This window comes from Sinohyriopsis cumingii, chromosome 19 (genome assembly GCF_028554795.1).
Source record: "Sinohyriopsis cumingii isolate HCF-2022 chromosome 19, ASM2855479v2, whole genome shotgun sequence".
Lineage (NCBI taxonomy): Eukaryota > Metazoa > Mollusca > Bivalvia > Unionida > Unionidae > Sinohyriopsis > Sinohyriopsis cumingii.
This window is the reverse complement of record NC_142979.1, coordinates 30,991,091-31,011,573: the sequence shown is the minus strand read 5'-3', so window position 1 is coordinate 31,011,573 and position 20,483 is coordinate 30,991,091. Positions and strand designations below refer to the sequence as shown.

Sequence of the window (20,483 nt, the reverse complement as noted above, 5' to 3'; positions counted from 1 at the left end):
TGCTTTAGTTTCAGAAATTCGTTGACGTAGAAAGAAAACATTCCTTCACAACACTTTTCGTCCTGTCTGTATTGTTCTTTGGTAGGTAAGTGATAACGTTTATCTCGCGGTATCCGTGGTCGAGTGATTAATGGTGGGAAGGTTTCCAATTTTCTTTTCTCTACTGTTTTTAGCACCTTGTATCCACTTGTCTTTGTGTTCGTAAAAGTAATGGAGGCAGCACAAAGTTTTCGAAGAAGATCGACGGCGGACAGAGAAATAGGATTGAGGAAGTATGGCGGCTAGTTTGTTCTCGTGCATGAACTTCTTTCAACAGACTAATCCACAGGCTTTCGCGATGGTAAAAGTTTCCTTCAAGGGATCGATGCCTCATGCAAAAAAGTTATGGACTCTCTGAGATCTACCTTTCCCACTAATGTAAATGAGCTTGACTCCGATCATTATGACAGTTGGGCATTCGGTGCCTTATACTGAATGATTTTTCTCAATTAATTTTCCCTTCCTCTCCTGAAAAATTGGGGGTAAAAGCACTGAGTTGGCATCCATTTGCAAAAATCAGCAAGAGTACGAGAACCTCAAAAGATCTGTACCCGTCCTTTTGGAATCTTACTTCAATTTTGGACAAGAAAAATATCGGTTCTTGCATAAGCTTGTCATAAACACGATGAGCTACGCATCAATTAGGGTTGTGAATTCCATTCTCTCTTGTGAACTTTGAACGTTAAAAAAGGATAAAATCCACTTCATTCTTTTAATTCTTGTTCTGGTATCATTTAATTCTTCCTTCAGTTCGATGTCATATATTTTTTAAAAGTAACTCATGTGACTGTAGTATATAACTTGGTCACAACACGTTATCTTTTTTTTTTTTTGTACACAAACGTGTGCCGTTGGGTTATTTGTTTGGACAAGATGTTCACAAGTGGAGCACACTCTATCCCTTCGCTCTTTCAGTTTTTAACTGATTAATTTTGTGTTACACTTCACAATAATTGCTACGATCCAAGCAATAAGAAAGATATTACAATGATAAATTTTATGAATATATTTTGTGAAGTTTAGATTAAGTGGGAACATGTATCTTCATAATAATCCGACACCTATGCTTGCTTAATTTGTCTACTTCAATTCTTTTTTCTTTATATAAAAATTTAAAGACAAACGTTAAAAATAAATCGGAAAAGACTTATGTTGATACGGACAGACGGACGGAATGCAGCAAAATAGTATGCCTCATCTGCTATATCAGTAATGGCTCCGTGAGTAGTAAGGTGGGCCACCTTACGTACAATGGAAATTAGCATTACAGAGACCCCTGGGCCACTTTACGTACAATGGAAATTTAACATGGCGAAAAATCGTGGGCCACTTTACGTACAATGGGAATTAACATGGGAATAAATCGTGGGTCACTTTTACCGACAAGGGGAATTTAACATGGGAATAAATCGTGGGTCACTTTTACCGACAAGGGGAATTTAACATGGGAATAAATCGTGGGTCACTTTTACCGACAAGGGGAATTTAACATGGGAATAAATCGTGGGTCACTTTACGTACAAGGGAATTGAACATTGGAAAAAAAAATTAAAAAAAGGGCTAGGCAATTGAAAAGTCATTCTCTTTTCGAGAAATATGCGTGGCCCTGAAAAGGGCCTTTGGGTTTATGTTAATGTATCCATTAACATAAAGGGCACCGCAGTGGTCTTCTTCTTGTCCTTAGGCTGCGTCTCACTGTTGGTCCGTAAATCAGCACTCTTTTGAGGCATCCTTGTCTTTCTACGTAGATCCTACGTATCCACAGACTGGTGTTTGTCCTGTGGACAACGGTCCACTTGGATCGGACATACATGAGCATGTCCGTTCTAAACATCATGGAAGACACAAGGGTGGATGATTCGACTGTGGTCCACATATTGAAGCGACGAGAACAGGTGAATCAATGCAGTGAACTGCGCTTATTTATAGATAGAGGTAGGATTGAAACGGAATGAGTTCATTCACCAATCCGAACACGCGTTACAAAATTCAGTCAGTCCGCATCCATAGACTAGTATCTGTCCTATCAACAACAGTCCACTTGGACCGGACATGTCATCGCCATGCCACGGTGATGGCTCACAATTTCTCCGGATACGATGGACAGTTTCTTCTCAGATACTATACGGAACATGGCACCGAGCGTCCTAAAGTGACTTTGAACGAAGCCAAAATCATTTTCATGTAAGTGGGACAAGTACAGTTTAAAGATTCGATGAGCTATTTGGCCATGCCTTTGAGTCGAATGCCTAAAACGTTTGGAATGACAGAAATGGCTAAAGGGTACTTTCCACACTTTTTCAATACGGAAGCCAATCAACACGCCGTTCTACCCCATTTACCTGAGGCTCACTATTACGACCCCGACAACATGCGTACCGAAGAACGAGAAGCTTTCTACGCTTGGTACCAGGCTCACGCCTCGGACCCTTTCGACTTTCAGGAAGAAATGCTAAAGTATTGTCGTTCCGACGTGGACATTTTACGGCGTTGCTGTGGAAAATTTCGAGAACTGTTCATGGAACACGGAGGGGTCGATCCTTTGAAAGAAGCTTGCACCATTGCCAAAGCGTGTTCCTTAGTGTATCGACAACGATTCATGCCTGAAAACACCGTGGCTGTCATCAGCCCTCAAACGACTCACTTTGTCAAACGTCAATACTCGGTCAAAGCCCTACGTTGGTTACATTACTTGTGCGACAAGGAAGACAAATGGATTCAGCATGCCCGCAACGGAGGGGTGAAAAGACCATCGGAACGTATTCGGTTGATGGCTGGGACTTAGAAAACCCCAAGATTGTGTACGAGTTTAACGGTTGCTTATTTCACGGATGTCCCGTCTGTTACCCTGACCGTATCACTAAAAATCAGTTTTTACAACGAACCATGGAAGACTTGTACCAGGACACATGTCAGCGGCGCTTAAAGTTGGAACAGGAAGGATACCAAGTGGTGGAAATGTGGGAACACGAGTACGATCACCGTATGAAAACCGATCCCGAGTTTAAATGCCTCGTGGAAAGTTACCAGTTCATGGACCCGCTGAACCCTAGGGATAGTTTGTACGGAGGAAGGACCAATGTCACCTGTTTGCTGTACCAAGCCGACGAAGAGAAAGGAGAAGAAATCAAATACTTGGACGTGTGTTCGCTGTATCCCTACGTGTGCAAATATTGTCGCTTTCCTGTAGGGCACCCGCAATTGCTGACGGAACACATCGACCTGAAAAACATTCGACAATACGAAGGCTTGATCAAGTGTAAAGTTTTGCCTCCCACGAACCTATACCATCCCGTCTTACCTCACCATTGTCAAGGCAAACTGATGTTTCCCTTGTGCCGTACTTGTGCCGAAACGTGCAACCAAGACCAACCTTGTCAGCACACCCAGGAAGAACGGGCCTTGACGGGAACCTGGGTCAGTGTAGAATTGTTCAAAGCTCTGGACATGGGATACCAACTGTTAGAAGTGTACGAAATTTGCCACTTTCTCAAGACACAACAATACCACAAGGGTGATCCCAGTCAGAAAGGCATTTTCGCTGACTACGTGGATGCCTTTTTGAAACTGAAACAAGAAGCCAGCGGCTATCCTTCCTGGTGTCACACTCCCGAAGACCAAATACAATTCAAAGAGAAATACTATGAACAAGAAGGCATCTCTTTAGACCACATCGAGAAAAACGAAGGAAGGCGATCGTTTGCCAAAGTGATGTTAAATTGCTTGTGGGGTAAAATGGCACAACGACCGTGTTTACCTAAGACGGAATATTTGACAGAACCTTCCCGCTACTTCCAGATGATTCACGACAAAACCAAATACATGAAACACGTGGACGTCGTTCGAGAGAATTTGATCTTGGTCAATTACGAAGAAGATCTGGACTTTGTACAAGACGACCCTTTTGGAAATGTCATCATTGCGGCTTACGTGACAGCTCATGCTCGCTTAAAATTGTACGAACCATTAGAACTGTTAGGGGAACGCGTCCTGTACTTTGACACGGACAGTTGCATTTACATCCATCACCCGAGTCAACAGCACCCTGACATCGAAGGAGACCGTTTAGGAGCCTGGACAGACGAGCATCCCGACGACAAGATTCTACGTTTCGTCAGTGGCGGTCCCAAAACTTACGGCTACGAATACCGGGACAAACAAGGAGAAGTGCACACGACGTGCAAAGTGAAAGGACTGACTCTGAATTATCGTACCAGTCGAGTGGTCAACTTTGGGGTAATGAAAGAAGCCTTGCAATCGGGAGAGGATGGAAACTTTAAAGTGACCACTCACCAACCGAACAAGATTGTACGTTTACCCACTCACCACATCGTCAGTCGACCCTTGGAAAAAGTCTATCAAATCGTGTACCAGAAGCGAGTGCGACTTCCTAATCATTTCACCTTACCGTATGGACACGTCGGTATTGGTCTGTATATAAAAAGGAACCCTAGGCAAGATCGATAGTTCATTGGGACTACCAAGACCAAGCGAACAAGATGAATACTTTGAAAGAGACATCGTTCCAGTTTGGGGAATGTAAAAAAGTTGTATCTTCCTCTAGTGTGACTAATATTGGATGGATAAGACCCATGCATTGCAACGGAAAATGTCCGGAGGGAAACTGCGATTGTCCATGTGGTTACCATTGTAATTGCGTAACGGAGTTTGCAGACGAGTGCGATTGTGAGCCTTGCGATGGGAACGATGCTGTACGCTGTGACCTGAGCGGTGCCGTAAAGCATCACGGGAACTTTGTTCTTACGACCCCTATGATGGAAAGTGATGCTGTGCGTGTCAAACCTGAGGGATGCGAAAGTGATGCCGCTCGTCCTCTTGGACATTTTACTGGGTTTCGTTTTAAAGTGGAATGTTCACCTTCACGTCTACCCCCCTACGGATGTCATCCAGCCCTGAGCAAACTCCTGCCCATGTCACTCAACCCTCATCGAAACGAACCTGTGAAAGACGAATAATCGTTTCCTGTGCGTTTGTCGGAATACTGCGACTTTGAAAATCGTCTTCAATCGTTCAAAGGAAAATGGCCTAAGTATCTGGGAGGACCGACCCCCGAAGAATTAGCCAGAGCCGGATTTTTCTACTTGGGCGAAGGAGATAAAGTCAAGTGCTTCAGTTGCGGTGTGTCACTTCACCACTGGGGACCACAAGATTCGGCCTACGTAGAACATGCTCGATGGTCACCGAATTGTCATTACTTACCCTTAGTGGGACCGAGACATTAAAGTAACTTACCATGTCGTTGACGAAGAAGAAACCAGATTGGCTAGGCCTCAAATGTTGGACATCACCGAGACCAGTATTTAAATTTCATTTCAAAAACGATATTGAATCATTGCCTAAAGAACTGCAAGAGAAGATTTACAAGGAAGTTTGGCAGGGACTTGCCAGAGTGAAATCTCAATGGGTCACTGTAGAACTTTTGTGTCGAGAAATTCATAAGAGGAAAGTGAAAAAAGTCAACCAGTGTGTTAGATTTCTTTGGGTCAAGGGTGCATTCATCCTATTATATCGCTTTAGACCGTTTACATCAAAAGAGTTCAGTGACATTCTTGGACGTTACCCTGCATGGCAGTGGTCAGAAATTACTCACTATGTGGATTACTTCTGCTCTAGGAGAAGATTGTGATTTGTACGGACTGACCTATTCATGAATACTTTACAAGAGAGCATTCGTGCTTTGCCTGTGGAGTTGAGAGAAAGGATTTACCGAGATGTACATGTTCATCATTTTGGTTACTTCGACATTCACTTACTGCAACGTATTGAGGAAGACGAGTTAAAGGATTACCAACATTTGTTACGTGGAATCTGCTTAGCGGAAGACGAAACTTCTAAACGAACTCTGACGTTTCAGTTACAGTACGTAACATTTAAATTCACTACTGGAGAACGAAGATGTCTAGTTAGAAATTACCTTTATTGCTTCCGAAACAAAGAGAATATAAAAACAGGCTGCCATGCCACGACTTATGTCACATGTCATTGAACAGATTCCGTGGAAGGAACTCAATGACCATATTCAATCCGTGGATCATTACCATCGATTATTACAAGAACTGTATCCATTCAATTTGGGTCGACAAGTGGTGTGTGTCAGTTACTTGTTTTCTGGGATTTTGTTTACCAGCCGATTCCTTGTGGACTCTTTACGATCAGTACTTACCACCTCAATGGCCTAAAATGGTCACGAAAAAACTCCTTTTGCTCAAAGCCTTGCGTTTTCATCTGGATACTTCTCGATCTCAACAGGAAAAAAAGATTCGTCAACTTTTAGCTACCCAAGACGTGTATGACGATGTCTGTGTAGCTTGTGGCTTACATCCCTATTAGACAGATGTCCGTGCCTGGAAAGAATGGGGTTTTGAGGCTTGGACCCAAGAAGTGGCCCAGTATGCATGAGAGTTGTTCAAGGAAAAGAGTTACTTTTCAACCCGTGTTAGTGACGGTGCCAGAAGAACCCGTCACCCAGGACAGGACTGTCGTTGACAGGCCTGAAAGACCCTTTCGGGAGGACACTTGTGTGACCTTACCCCCTACTATAGAACTGGTTAGAACATTACCCAAAACATGTTGTTGTACAGACACTTGTGTTTATTCCACGTTAATGGTTATCATGTGCCTTTTATCCTTGTACTTAAGCCTTTGGCTTTTATGTATTTTTGTCTTTCGTATTCATGTTTGAAAAAAAACATTCAATAAACGTGTTCTGAAAAAAGTATATAAACACTTAGGTCGTACCACTTGGGAGGCTTTGTATCTTCGCCATCCCTTTAACATGCTCATTGCTGGACCTAGCGGTTCAGGCAAAACCGAATTCGGCAACGTTTGATCGAACATAAACATCATTTGATCGATCGGCCACCTCAGCGGATCGTGTGGTGTTACAAAGAGTGGCAATCGGCGTACAGCCTCTTGCGAGAAAGTCAAGGAGATTCCATCGTGTTTGTGGAAGGCATTTCTAAAGAAGACGACGGCATCGTCTCTGACTCCCGCCAAACCCATTTGGTCATTTTCGACGACATGTTAGGAGAAGACGAAGAAGAAATTAAACTGTGGTTTACGCGCAAAGGGCATCACCCTAATGCCAGTGTCGTTTATATCACCCAAAATTTGTTTCAACAAAGTAAAGCCCATCGCACCATCAGTCTCAATGCGCATTACGTGGTCTTGTTTAAAAGCCCTCAAGATAAATCGCAAGTGCAAGTCTTAGCCAAACAGTTAGGAACGCCTTGGCTGACTCAGGCGTACGACGATGCCACTCAAACCCCTCACGCCTATTTACTCGTCGATTTAAAACCTACGACCCCCGAGGATTTGCGATTTCTTATCCACTTGTTTCACCACTGGTGCCAAGACGGAGGGCCTGTCCTGTACACGTCTCCGTCCTCGACTTAATTTCACTCCACACAAAAAATCTATAAAAACCTCAGACCCTTTTTCGTCTGTCTCACTCACAGTGTGAACATGACGTCCCTTCAGTCGCATCTTCCCGTCAAATTGATTCGTGCCTTGTATGGCATCAGTCGAGAAAAAGATCCACAAACACGAGCTCGTGTCTTAGAAGCTAGTCTCAAAGAAGTCTTACGATGGTTCACGGTGACGGCACGTCAATTATTCCAAGGAATCATTCAGATTCCTCATCAAACCAAACGCTTTTTCGATCGAAACAAAGTCGCTTTGGTCCAACTGGCCGATCCCCGCATCGACACTCAAACCAAAAAACAAATCATTTTGAAACCTGGACCGAGCGGTACTCTAGGAGGGGTCATCATTCGCTCACTCTTAAGATGGGATCCTAATGCCCCCAAAGTTATACCCAAGAAAAAAGTCCAACGAAGCTCCAACAAGAAAAAGAAAAAGACCAGGTCCCCAAGAAGAACTTCTCCAGTGGCGGGACCCTCCTCTGACCAGACACCACCACCACCCCGGAAAAAGAAAAGAAGCCGCCAGAAAAAGAAAAGGAGAAAAAGTCCCCAGAAAAAGAAAAGCCCACAGAAGAAATCTAGTCGCAAGAGAGGCACTTCGACCAGGACGCAACTTTACACTCACAAACCACGACCTGCCACGGCAGTGACTGTGTCTCCGACAGCCTCACGTTCATCCACTTCTCCATTAATGACACCAAGAACTGAAGAGTACTTGGAGACGTTGATCACACCAAGAACTTCTCCGTTGATGACCCCAAAAAGAACTTCCCCAGTGGCAGGACCCTCCAATTTAGTAGCAGTGGCTGCTGCTCACAAAGTACCTTCTCCCAAAATCAAAGTTCAAGAAAGATCGGGCATGTTACAAAGTTTACTGGATTTGTCCAAGCAAGAACTGGCTCGATTTAGTCCGTTACGTACCCCTGCACGACGTGTCATGCCTGTCCTCAAACTAATACGACGTAAAGACAATCAGTGGCGACGCGTTCCAGTATAAAAAAGACCTGTGACCAAGTCGGGGGTATCAGTGTTTTTTGGTGCTCCTGAAGACTCAAAGATGTCACCCTCCAGAAAACCCCAAGGAAAGAAAAGGAAAGGACTACCACCACGTTTAGTCAAACATGGGGACATGTTATCTGTCCTGTCCAAAGCTTCTCCACCTCTACGAAAAAAACTCATTCAATCGGCCTCCAAAGAGGTCATCGATACCGTGTGCGAATGTTGTTTGAACGTTTTGAAAGACACGATCCCTTTGTCCAAACACCAGAAACAATGCTTAAGCAAACATCGTCACGTTCTTCGCCAAATGGTTCAAAAGAAAATTCCCATTCGTCAAAAGAAGAAGATGTTGGTCCAACGTGGAGGCATTTTGCCTCTCTTGTTAGGACCCATACTGAAAGGAGTCTTGGGAACCATGTTGGGAGGACTGGTGGGAGCAAGATAAAAAGGCCCTCGGAAGTCCCAAGATCTCAGAATCGACCCCTGACAAGCCCATGGAAGGACGAAAACTGGCTTTAGTGCCTTACAAACGATGGATGGAATACCATCGTTGGCAAGAACAACGCACCCCGCATTTACCTCCCAATCCCAATTTGAGCGAGATGTCCCAGTTACAACACGAATTGCAGTCCTTGATGGATCGCCAAGATTTGTCCGAAACAGAAAAATCGCAAAAGTACGGTCAACTCTTCCAACGACTGCAACTCTTTCACCAGAAAGCTTTAGACGAAACAGCTCTACCCACTTTGAAAGATTTTAAGACCTTGATGAAAAGTCCAACACCATCATCACTACCACCACCACCACCACCACCACTACTACCATCCCCAGGGGTCACCAGAGATGCTACCCCACGAAGACCTGAGGAAGAAGAGATGCGAGAAGTGTTTCAAACACCGTCAGCAGCTCCCATTTCGAGTAAGATTGCAGCATCCTTGTTGACCCCGTCCCCCACACCCCAACGAGAAGAAATGAAAGCTTGGGTTAAAAAGATGATGTCCACTCCTCCTTCGACAGAAGTGAAAAAGAAAGAAGGGAAACCAGAAGTGAAAAAAGAAAAGAAGACCAAAGCCATTCCATTGCCACCTCCACCACTACCTTCGACTTCTACTCCCGTAGCCCATCGGACACGTAAATCCGTTTCCAAACAACCCTTTCGTCCCACCTAAAGCAGCATCACCGAAGAGTGGGTGACTTATTAACACACAAACCAACACAAAAAATGGAAAAAGTCTTAGCCAGCATTTACTACGATCCCTCCCATCCTGCAGGTTACGCAGGAGTTCAAAAATTGTATCGTGCTGCCAAAACGCAACTGAAAAGTCTCCGTTTACCTCAAGTGCAACGATGGTTACAAGAACAAGCTATCTACACTTTACACAAACCCATTCGACGCAAGTTTGCCAGAAGCCGCACCCGAGTGGAAAGCATCGATCATCAATGGCAAGCCGATTTAGCCGATGTCTCTCATTTGGCCAGCTACAATCGTGGCTACAAATATTTGTTTTGTGTCATCGACGTCTTTTCCAAATTTGCCTGGGTCGTGCCCTTGACTTCCAAATCGAGCAGCGAGTTAGTGCGAGCCCTGCAACGGGTGTTGAAACAAAATGGTCGTCACCCTCTTCGATGGCAAACGGACAAAGGCACCGAATTTCTGAACCAAGCTTTCCAAAAAGAATTAAAGAAACATTCATTTTTTTACCACCGAGAATCCCGAAACCAAATCCAGCATCGTGGAACGTTTTCAACGCACTTTGAAAGAACGCATGTGGAAATATTTTACGCATCACCACACTCTGAAGTACATCGACATCTTACCGCACCTGGTGCAAGCGTACAACAAGTCTTACCATCGAAGCATCGGACGTGCCCCGCAAGACGTGACTCCCGAGAACGAAGTGCTGGTGTTTGAGCGCCTGTTTGGTACGTCCCCGACGAGGGCTGTCCCCAAGAAAAGTGGAGAGTTGGTCGTAGGAGATTGGGTGCGCATTGGCAAAACCAAACGCACTTTCGACAAAGGTTACTTACCTAACTGGACGACTGAATTGTTTCGTGTCACTGGACGAGTGCATGGCCGTCATCCTACCGTCTATAAATTGGAAGACATGAACGGAGAAGTGCTCAAAGGAACGTTTTATTTGCCCGAGTTACAACGTGTCACCAAAAAAGAAGACGACGTGTACGACATCGAAAGCATTCTCGAACGCAGAACCCGTAAAGTGGGCAAACGACGTGTCAAAGAAGTCAAAGTACGTTGGAAAGGATATCCACCCAGTTTTGATTCTTGGATCGACGCTTCGCAAGTCATCGACTATAAAAGGAAGTGACCATCATGCCCTTTGACACAGCAGACGCAGCTACGTCGACCACTCCTTCTTCACCCAGTTCTTCTGTGCAAGATTTACAAAAACAACCCTTGTGGGTGTGGTGTGGAGAACGTGTGCCTAAAACGCAAATCGTCTTTTTCTGCCAAATCTTCGTGGTGTATTGTGTCATCGGGGCAGCCATTGCCAATTTGAGTTTGCAACAAGGAGACAAACAATTGTGGACCATTTTATTGATCAGTTGCATCGGTTACCTGCTTCCTAATCCCTCCCTGAAATTCTCCTCGAACGGGAACCTTGTGTCCAGTGCCAGTGTCAGTCACCACTCCAACCACAATCAGAACCCCATTTTAGACGGAGACACGCCTCTGACGTCCAGTAACCCCTTGGAGAGCCACAGAACTCTGGAATTATGAGTCACCAAAACCAATTTTACTTAACCTTACCAAGTGACAGTTCCATGGAAGTGTTTCCCAACAACACGTTGTGCTGTTACACGGCCAAATTACCTCAGGCCATCCCCTTAGATCACGAAGCCCATTGGGAAGTGGCTTTAGTAGAAATGATTCACCCGACCCAAGTCCTCAATGTCCTTCCCAATCAAAACATTTTTGATGTGGAAGTTCATGACGAACAATTGCAACAGTGGTTGGATACCCATAGCAAATATGACAAGAAAACCCCTGGAACAAAAAATCAAAAGTGGACCACCTATCACTTGTTCATTCCCCCAGGTTATTATTTTAGTGGTCAACATTTGGTCAGCACCATAGCCACCAGGTTTGATGGCGTGTTTCTGAAAGCTTTGGAGGATACCAAAAAAGGTGTCGTCACCCTGGAGTACCACAAAACAGCTCGTCGCTTCCTGATAAAATTTCCTGAGGGAAAGGGTAAAATCATGTCTTTATTATTTTGTCCTGAATTGTTTAACATGTTGGGCGGAGACATCGAGATGAGAAAGAAATTTGAGCAAAAAGGTGAGCTAGCAATCATTTACGACAACGAGTCTTTTAGCAAGTTCTTTCGTACCCCAGTAGAACTGAATCAAGGACTGAATTTGATGTTCGTGTATTCCGATGTGGTGGAGTACAACGTGGTGGGACACACCTCCGTACCGTTACTGCGTGTCATTCCTTTCAAAGTGAATTCTGCCACGAACGCTGACGAGGAAGGTGGAAACACTTACCACGTCCACCGCGAATTTGTCCATCCTCACTATTTGCCGGTCAGCAAGTCGTATTTGGACACGGTCAACATTACTATAAAAGGAGATTTGGGACAAAATATTCCATTCACCAAAGGAAAAGTCACGGTGAAACTCCATTTTCGAAAACGGTTCTCTCACGACTCGTAAGTAAGTCATGTATCCAGTGTACCGAGGGGTTGCTCGACAGCGAGGACACGGTTTAGGAGATATGGTAAAATCGGTCTTTCGTTCGGTGGTCCCGGTGTTGAAACCGATGGTGACACGCGGATTGCACGCCTTGAAAGATGCGGCACTGACGCAAGGCAAAGAATTTCTCCAAAATGTCATCATCGACAAACAAAACCCTAAAGAAGCCTTCATGAGGGCAGGCAAAAATGTCTTGCTGCAAACGGGCAAAGACCTTTTGGGCCGACGAGACACACCTATAAATGCCCTGCACGCTACCGAATCAGGCATTCAGCAAGGACAAGGCAGAAAGAGACGACGAAGAAGAAAACACCTTTTCACCAGACTTCAAGCTAGAAAGGCCAAGAAAAGAAGAACCGTTCGAGAGTTAGACGTTTTCGATTATTGAGACACAGAAAAAAAATGATGCACCGAGAATCTTGCGCTTGTTCCAAGACGGAACTGGATATGTTTGCCATGCCCCCCACCATGATGACGATGCAAGAATCCCAATGGGTGGAATTTCACCCCGTCTCCTCTTTGACGGAAGCAGCTCCCATCGAGTTTGAAATCAAAGGACAGCCCGAAGATTACATCGATCTAAATAGCAGTTACCTGTATTTGAAAGTCAAAGTGAGCAAAACGGACAACAGCAATCCTGGAACCAATGATAGGGTAGCTCCTGTTAACAATTTCATACATTCCTTGTTCAGCGAAGTGGACTTGTACTTGAATACCAAACTAGTCAGCAGCAGCATGGATACTTACCCTTATCGCGCCTACCTGGAATGACGTATGGAAAAGAAGCCAAGAATACTCATCTGGATGCTTGCGTGGTATGGAAACCTGACACGGCAGGTGTAGACAAGTTTAACGACACAGTCCTGTCAGAAGATGACAATCCTCACAATGTGGGGTTTAACACACGTAGAAGTAAAATTCTGCAAGGGCGAAGTTTAGAACTGATGGATCGTTTGCATTTGGACATGTGGTTACAAGAAAAGTATTTCCTCAACGGCGTGGATGTCCGCCTGAGACTGAATCGTAGCAGTGCCGCTTTCCATTTGATGGCCCATGCCAACGAATACAAAACTATCATTCAAGAAGCTCGACTTTACGTGCGTCGTGTGGAAGTGTTACCTAAAGTAGGTAACGACATCAGTCAGACGTTGAGCAGAACGACCGCCAAGTATCCCATACGACGAGTGGAAGTGAAAACCTTCACCATTCCTGCTGGACAGCGATCCATGATCGAAGATCATCTGTTCCAAGGACAGTTACCCAAGCGTTTGATGGTTGGTATCGTCAAGAATTCAGCCTTCAACGGAGCCTACAACGAAAATCCTTTTGAGATTCAACATTACAATGTGTCCAAGATCGAGGTCAGTCGCGACGGCAAGACCTTGTGTACCCGACCTTTCGAACCTAACTTTGGTGCAGCGAAGAATTATTTGAGATCGTACTTGTCCCTGTACGAAGCCACCGGTCAGTTAGGAACCAGCACCAGTCACGGCATTACGTACGACGATTACGCAGGAGGCTATGCTTTGTGGGCTTTTGATTTCACTCCTGACCAAGGCAGCGACGAGGGACATTTCCACCCTATAAAATCTGGCCAGATTCGTGTGGAAATTCAGTTTGCGAGTGCACTGCCCCCAGAGAACACAGTGAACGTCATCCTGTATGCAGAATTTGACAATACGATAGAAATCAACAGTTTGAGAGAAGTCATTCTAGACTATTAGAAGCTATGGAAGACTGTTATCCCTCTTTACCTAGTGGAGAAACCTTGGACATGGAATGTGAGGAGACTGTGGAAGAAGAAGTGATCATGATGAAGTCAAGATGGCCAGAACAAGAAGCCCATTTAGTCTCCTGTTTTGCCAAACACTTGGTCGAAAAAATGACGGAATTGATCAAGAAAAATTGCTATGGATGTCAAAACGATCATCCCAGTCAAATTCAACACGATAAATGCCTGATGTTAAGTCAAGAAGAAAAATTGGACGAATATCTGGAAGAAGCTTGGAGTCTCATCTCGGACGAAGACGTGTTGCATCAGTGGTATAAAGACTTGCGTGAACATTCTTGTCCACCATTAACCACTCAAGAGATCCATCGTATCGAAGCTCTCCTGAATCAGAGTGAGGAGACGAAACGAAGAAACGGTTATTTGTCAGACATTTTCAAGCAAAAAGTCAGAATCGAATTGACGACTTATTATTACCTGTGAAGAAGAAGAAAAAACACAAAACAATGGATACCTGGGATCTTTATTACCTTTTGAACCACAGTTCGTATACGGCTTCTTGGAATCCTGTCGTCTGTGCTAAAGATGAACTCCCTCATCGCAAACCTAAAGACCATCAAGCTTACGTGATCAACACGGACGACAGTCATCTCCCAGGAACCCATTGGGTAGCCGTCTGCTTTCCTCAAGAAGGATGTGTGGAATATTTCGATTCGTATGGATTGCCCCCTTTGGAAGACGATATCATCGACTTTATGAGAAGAAATGCTCAAACCACCCGATTCAATAATGTGAAATTACAAGGCACAGATTCCTTGGTGTGTGGACAGTACTGTGTGTATTTTCTGCATCATCGCAGCCTGGGCTATTCCTTAGAACATTTAGTGACTCATTTTGATCCTCGTTCTTCTTCAAGAAACGATGTGAAAGTAGATCGATGGTTTTGTGACCATTATGCTTATCTTTTGTCTCAAGCTAGGAAACGTAGTGTCCATCAATGGCCTAATGACTTCCAAAAGTGGAAATCACAATTTCGTTCACAACGTTGTCAGCCCTGTTTAAAGTAGATTGTGAATTGAGAAAAAATGTTTGTGATTTGAAACAACTGTTTGATGTTATAGTGTTGGATTATTGTTAAAAATGTTAGAGTTGTTGTTTAGTGTTAAGTGATTTTTGAATAAAAAATGTTGTGTTTTGAAAAAAATGCCTTTGTCTTTTGTTTAGCTATAAGAATGTTGGATTGATGCTCTTTAATTTCTTACTATCCCTCTCATGACACTCATTGAACGTTGCGACTCGAAAACCGTGGAGGGATGTTTTCCTTCACGTCCGCGCTTTGACTTTAAGAACCGGGGTTGTTTCCAGTCTAACCATCCATTGTCGACTCATCCTCCTACGAAGATATGCTCCAAACTAGCTAAGCTCAACGAAGCCTACGTGAATTTGCATAGGGTCAGACACAGTCTGATACCGAAGCCAGAAGAAATAGAGAATGTGAGAATGTTAAAAATCACTGAAGACCTGATAGAAGAGTTCTTCAGAGAAGAAGTGAACAGGGAGAAAGAAGAATGGACAGAGAAGTACAGACTTCAGAGACAGCAGCAACAGCAGCAACAGCAGCAACAACAGCAGCAGCAACCTGAAGCTGACAGGTTTTGTCGATTGCCGTATCGACACCAAAGAGTTCTTCTTCTCTTTCCGAAGAAGCAGACCTATCGCCAGAAAGTCTATCCTCAGAGGACATCGCATTCTTAGAAACTAAAAAAAGATTGCGATAGCAAACAAAAAAAAACAAAAAAAACCCAGCCCTTTTCAGGGCTACCCCAATACTCTAGAAAAGAAATAACCATCAATTTGCCAATGTGTGTAGGTAGAGTAGTGTGAAAATAAACACTAACCCTTTTTTAAAAAAATGTAAGGGTATGTGTTTGTGTATAGGATTGTGTGTTTGTAAGTGCTCACGTACGTTGGTGAGGATAGTAGATTAAAATAATGTCTTTTTTGGTGTTTGAGGTGTAGATTTGGGGTTAGATTGGATTGCTTTGCGTATGTAAATAGTCTATTGAAGTGATTTATAAAAAAATTTTAAAATAGTGATGGGTAGCATTAAAAAGTGAGTGAGTGTTTCTTTTAGGTCCGCGGGTTGTTTTTTTTTGGTCATGATCTAGGTAAGATCAATTTTATGTTTTTTAGGGGGATGTTTTCCTTCACGTCCGCGCTTTCACTATAAATTGAAACTCGTTCGGCAGTCTAGCTGCCCTTGTTGATTGATCAACACCAAAAATGAACACGAGATTGGCGAAACTGTTGGAACTTCATGTGCATCTGGAATATGCCAGGCGCCTGTTGAACGAACTGGCCGCGGAGGCCATTGTGGAAGAAGGAAGGATGAGAGAGGAGGAGGAAAGAAGAAACAAAGAAGAGGAGGAGAGAAGATATAAAGAAGAGGGGGAAAAAAGATACAAAGAGGAGGAGAGAAGATACAAAGAAGAGGAGGAGGAAAAGGAGAGAAGAAGAAATTTCAGAATCCCAGAAACCGAAAATTGGGATTCTGAAGCCACATATCCTGCCTCTGCTCTCTCCCCCAAAAAAGTAAAAAGTAACTGAGGAACAAGATGTGTATGTGGCGCCAGGCTTGGAAGGTGCCACCATTAACCAGGTGTCCATGAAGTTCAAAAAAAACCCAGCCCTTTTCAGGGCTACACAATACTCAAGAAAAGAAATAACTATCTATTTGCCAATGTGTGTAGGTAGAGTAGTGTGAATATAAACACTAACTCTTTATTAATAGTGCGAGTGTTTGTGTTTGTAACTGCTCAAGTAAAGTTTGTGTGAATAGTAGTTTCTTTATTGTTTCTTAGCGTATGTGGAGAGTATAGTTTGGGTTTTATTATATGAAATGAGAAAAGTGGGGATGTTTTCCTTCACGTCCGCGCGTTGTTTGGTCATGATCTAGGTAAGATCAATTTTATGTTTTTTAGGGGGATGTTTTCCTTCACGTCCGCGCTTTTCGTATAAGAACCCACAAAGTTTGATGTTGGAACCATTCTAAGGAATAACTGAGACAAAATGACTCAAGTATCAGTTCTATTTAATCTATTAAGAGACATCTATTTTTGGATAATGCATGTAGAATATGTTGTAGGAAGAATAGAAGAGGAATGGAGGCATGGAGATATGAAAGACTTTGTAACCAGTCAAGTTCAAGGCCTAAAGACAGCAAGAGATATCATAGCAGGGATGATTGAAGAAGAAGTCAATAAGTCAAGAGGCTTCATTAACCCACCTTACTTCAGAGTGGGAAGTTTGAAGGAAGCACTGGATCATGTCATCAAAGTCCGGTGCTTCCTAGAAAATATATTGTACTGGACAGAGTGGAGGAATGTAAAATGGGGGTTGGACAAGGTGAAGAAAGGGGAAGATCTGATGAGAAAAGTAATGGAGGAAGAAGTAGAGAAGATTAAAGAGAAATGGAGGGAAGAAAGAAAAGATGTGCAAAACAAAAAGAAAAATGAAGAGTTTGAGCGGCTTAACAACAATTGGATGAAAATCCAAGAGAAGTTCCGGGCCATGGGTCACCCGGAAACAGAAAAGAAGAAGAAGAAGAAAGGAATGATGGACAAAATAAGAGGATGGTGGAAGAAGTTAAGAAGTTAGAAGAAGAAAAAACCCAAAGGCCCTTTTCAGGGTCAGCCATATTTCTCGAAAAGAGAATGACTTTTCAATTGCCTATCCCTTTTTTTAAAAATTTGTTTTAAAAAAAAAAAAATCCCATGTTCAATTCCCCTTGTCCCTAGACAAGCCCAAACTCTATTCCCCATGTTAAATTCCCCTTGTCGGTAAAAGTGACCCACGATTTATTCCCATGTTAAATTCCCTTTGTCGGTAAAAGTGACCCACGATTTATTCCCATGTTAATTCCCCTTGTACGTAAAGTGGCCCACGATTTTTCGCCATGTTAAATTTCCATTGTACGTAAAGTGGCCCAGGGGTCTCTGTAATGCTAATTTCCATTGTACGTAAGGTGGCCCACCTTACTACTTCCGTGGCATGAGCACAAAGAAAGAATGAAAGAAAACAGAATAAATGTAAAAAGAGAGTAACCAATGGTCAATAATAAACAAATAATATTAAATAAAAAGAATAGAGAATTTATAATTCTCAAAAAGAATTGAAAAAAGACGGCTTTAAATCTTTTTTTTTTTTAATCTTCCCTCACTACAAATTAATAGCGTGTCTGTAACGGACACATCTAAGCATAACGTGATGTCCGTTTCTCATTCCTTGTCGACAGGAGATTAGAAGTTCCTACAATATTGTTATGGCGAAATTAGAAATAGACGATGTCTAATAGACCATCCGGTGACAGGTTTGTATCCCAAGCCAGTTGACTGATTACTTTTTTTGCTGCTGAGGAATGCATCTCTTTCAGTCATGTTAACTGGACAACGAGCTCTATGCATTATGGATATTTTGCTTGATCGCATACCCGCCATTGTTATGTGGGTGGGTGGGGGAGGGGAGTCAATACCACTCTCTCTAGTTCTTTAGTGTAAGACGCCTCCCTTGATATTTGTTGTTCTTGGGGTGGGGGGTCGCCGTCTTAATCCTTAAATAACGGCGCTGTTTAGCGTTTTCTGCGGTCTGAGGTGGAAGAACATCGGAATGAGAAGTAAAATTGTCAGGAATATCTCGCAAAACTTGGAAGCCAATATCGACGCTTGTCGACAAATTATTTCATAATGCTTTAGTCAGACTTTGCTTACTCTGCCTTTTTTTTAATAAATTCATTTTCTCACACAAGCACATAGACGCGTTTTCAGGTTTCTTTGACCTATATTTCATTTGGTTGGAATGCAGTGATAGCTGGTTAAGACGAAATCAGGGTTACTAGAAACGCCGAAACGTACTCAAAAACCGAAATACACACCAAAGTACACATATTCGCACCATAATACTCATGAAAATAAATGTACTAAGATTTGTGTTTGTTTGAATAATGATACAAAAGCAAAATAAAATTGGATTTAAGTGACTTTTACAGGAATTATTTACATTTTTCAATTTGTGTAATGAAGTCACTCTGTCGTACTTGATTGGACAGCTGTGACCTCGTTTTTGTGTGTGTCAGCTACGTTTTTATTTACTTTAAAACTGAGACGTATATGATATATATACTGAATATATATAAATACTCATTCTGGCATCTCACAATCAACATCTCACTTTCATATTTTAAGTTCTGACTGATTCGCAATTTATCATACCTAATCAAGCAAAAACATATAAACCTGAGTGACGTCATTCAATGAATTGCACTAGAAATTGGTAAAAAGTGAATAATGCGTATCAAAATCACTTAAAGTTTGCTTTGTTTATTATTATGATTAAAACAATTACAAATTATAATATCCAGGTGCATGCCAATAGATATACACTTAAAGCATGTCAATAATTGTGTATTTCAGTGGGTAGTTAGGTTTATGGGTTTATTTTGGTGTTAAGTTTGTTTCTTTAAAGAAACAGATAAAAATATATAATCCTTTTAACCAATTTCAGCATGTGTATGCAAATTTGAATTTATTAAAAAAGGACATCAGAGTAAGTAAAGTCAGCCTAAATCAACATGACTTTAATTTGTGGAAAAGCGTCAATATCTGTTGCCAAATGTGTGAGATATTCCCAAACAACTGGCTGCTTATTTTCATGTCAACACTGGAACAGGCTTCACACCGTTATTTAGGCAATAAGACCCCAAAAATAGATATTAGAAGAGGTGTCTTACATTGTAGGACTAGTCCAAATGTCAAAGTTATAAACTACAAGTCATACAGGTTATATAGGCATGTTGTACAGGCTATTTTATAGATATAGTTTGCAAGAATTTAATTTCGTATACCTTTAAATAGTGATTTTTCAGCTTATTTTGCTTGCTTATCAGTCAGTATTCATTGCAATACCATTAGATAATAGCTAATATAATGGTGAACCATATTCTTGTGGTGATAAACAATGAAATTCAATAATGTATCTGCTATTTGTGCTATGAAAGGGCCATACTTGTTTATTCATCATTTATTTCTAATCCTGTATTCAGGAAATATTGTAAATTATTCTAGTTTTGAAATAAACAACATCCTGTAGAACATAATGTGTGTACCACATTGTAGAACAAGAAACTCATATTCTTATGGCAAATGATTGGTGTATGGGGCACAAACACGGTATGAAGTAAACATTATGTCAATAATAACATACCACCACATAGCGCATAGCAAAAAATTATTAGTTTAAAAATATAAAATATTCACATTTATTATGAGTGTATACAATTATATATACAGTTATTTTCTGAAGAGACAATAAAGACACATAACAACACATTCTCTCCTCAATACTAAAATTTTTAATTATAGTGAATCCATTACATTTTCCATCATATACAATGATCAGCTTTTGGAAATTAACAGACTGCTGGGGATCAGTGACTTTTTTTTCTTTCTCAGACACAGTTTGTGTCCATTGGTGAAAAAGACAAGTGAATGTATGGGATT

General features: G+C 42.3%; 1 protein-coding gene across 3 annotated transcripts in view; it reads left to right on the top strand.

The window, feature by feature from the left end:
* Positions 1 to 18,170: 18,170 nt before the first annotated feature.
* The window catches only part of LOC149775373 (uncharacterized), a 222,416-nt gene continuing 220,103 nt past the window's right edge, over positions 18,171 to 20,483 (top strand). For all 3 annotated transcript variants that reach the window (XM_089943284.1, XM_089943282.1, XM_089943281.1), the window contains exon 1: positions 18,171 to 18,298. In XM_089943284.1, the coding sequence (XP_089799410.1) occupies positions 18,273 to 18,298 (26 nt within the window). In that variant the 5' untranslated portion in view covers positions 18,171 to 18,272. The remainder of the gene's footprint in view (positions 18,299 to 20,483) is intronic.